Source organism: Octopus bimaculoides, chromosome 17 (assembly GCF_001194135.2).
Source record: "Octopus bimaculoides isolate UCB-OBI-ISO-001 chromosome 17, ASM119413v2, whole genome shotgun sequence".
NCBI lineage: Eukaryota > Metazoa > Mollusca > Cephalopoda > Octopoda > Octopodidae > Octopus > Octopus bimaculoides.
Window position 1 is genome coordinate 29,284,149 of NC_068997.1, and position 1,246 is coordinate 29,285,394.

The following is a 1,246-nucleotide window of genomic DNA, read 5'->3' on the forward strand; positions in this document are numbered from 1 at the left end:
CCTTCAATAAATGATGATGCCACTTCTAAAGCAAGTAGAAATATAATATACCATTTATCTCAAAATAAGTTTCAGTGGGGCTCTTGTGAAACGTTAATTCTCCTGACTTTAGAATATTTCCATCTGAATAAATGTTTCTCAACCATTTTCTTTTTTTCCCCACACCCAACTTCGGTTAAAAAAAAAAAAGAAAAACTTGTGTCCTAACATGAACGGACCGTGTTACACTCCACCTTAGGAAATACTGATTTAAATATTCTAAGAGTTAATTGAAGAATCCTTTGTGAACCAATTCCAACGAAACCTCATAAAACAGTGTCATAGAAAACTACGTCTGGAAATAGATGTACTATTTGGCTGTTATTGTTGTTTAACCACAGGTCATGTCTTCTAGAGCCTATGTATAATCAAAGTCATCCCAGCTGTGGTCTTTTCAAAGAGCAGTCATGACTTCATTATCTAATGCCCTTCTTTTTTTTTCTTCCAAGTCTGTAAGTTGTGATTTGGATAAGATTTGGCTGCTATTTCTACCTTTTTCAAGCTGCCACACAGTTCACTAGTTAGATGGTGTTGGTATTAAACGAATCTGTGTTGAATCATTTACGTCTCCGTAACTTAGTGGCTCGACAAACGGAAGAGATAGAGTAAGTGCAAAATGTGAGAGCCTAATTACTGGGATCGATTTGTTTGACAAAGGTCCTTCAAGGCGATGCTCCAGTATGACCGCACTCCAATGACTGAAACAAATTTTTAAAAGATCCAGATCAAGGAAGATTGATGTAGAGGCTCGTTCGTTGGTGAGAACGGTGAAGGTGTTCGACCAAAGGGAGTGTCTCATTGGGACGCGCGGCTGAATGTCTCTGCTTTATACGTATTGCTTTCAAATGAATGCATACAAAGTACAGGTGTTGATTTGTTAATGACTCCCTCAAGATATATGAGATCATTGTGGATGTCTGGTCTTCGAAACGTCTAGATAGAATAGAGACAGCTGATGAAGGGATATTCCAAGGGGCTTTCCGTTTTCCTATGTGTTCGTTCCGTTGTCTGTAGTTTATTGTTCTAACGTCCTGTACCCTGATATGCACGTATATACACATGTAGATGTAAGTATGTACATATATGTGTGTATACATGTATATATATTCTTTGTATTATTACATTATTGAACGCACACGTCCTATTTTACAAGTAAGTCTATATATATATATATATATATATACACACACACATACTAGCAATGCAA

The 1,246-nt window shown here is 36.8% G+C and overlaps 1 protein-coding gene across 1 annotated transcript in view; it reads left to right on the forward strand.

Moving 5' to 3' along the window:
* The window catches only part of LOC106878382 (uncharacterized), a 34,273-nt gene that overhangs the window by 23,519 nt on the left and 9,508 nt on the right, over positions 1-1,246 (forward strand). The window contains exon 5 of the mRNA XM_014927572.2: positions 7-30. Coding sequence (XP_014783058.1) covers positions 7-30 — 24 coding nt within the window. The remainder of the gene's footprint in view (positions 1-6; positions 31-1,246) is intronic.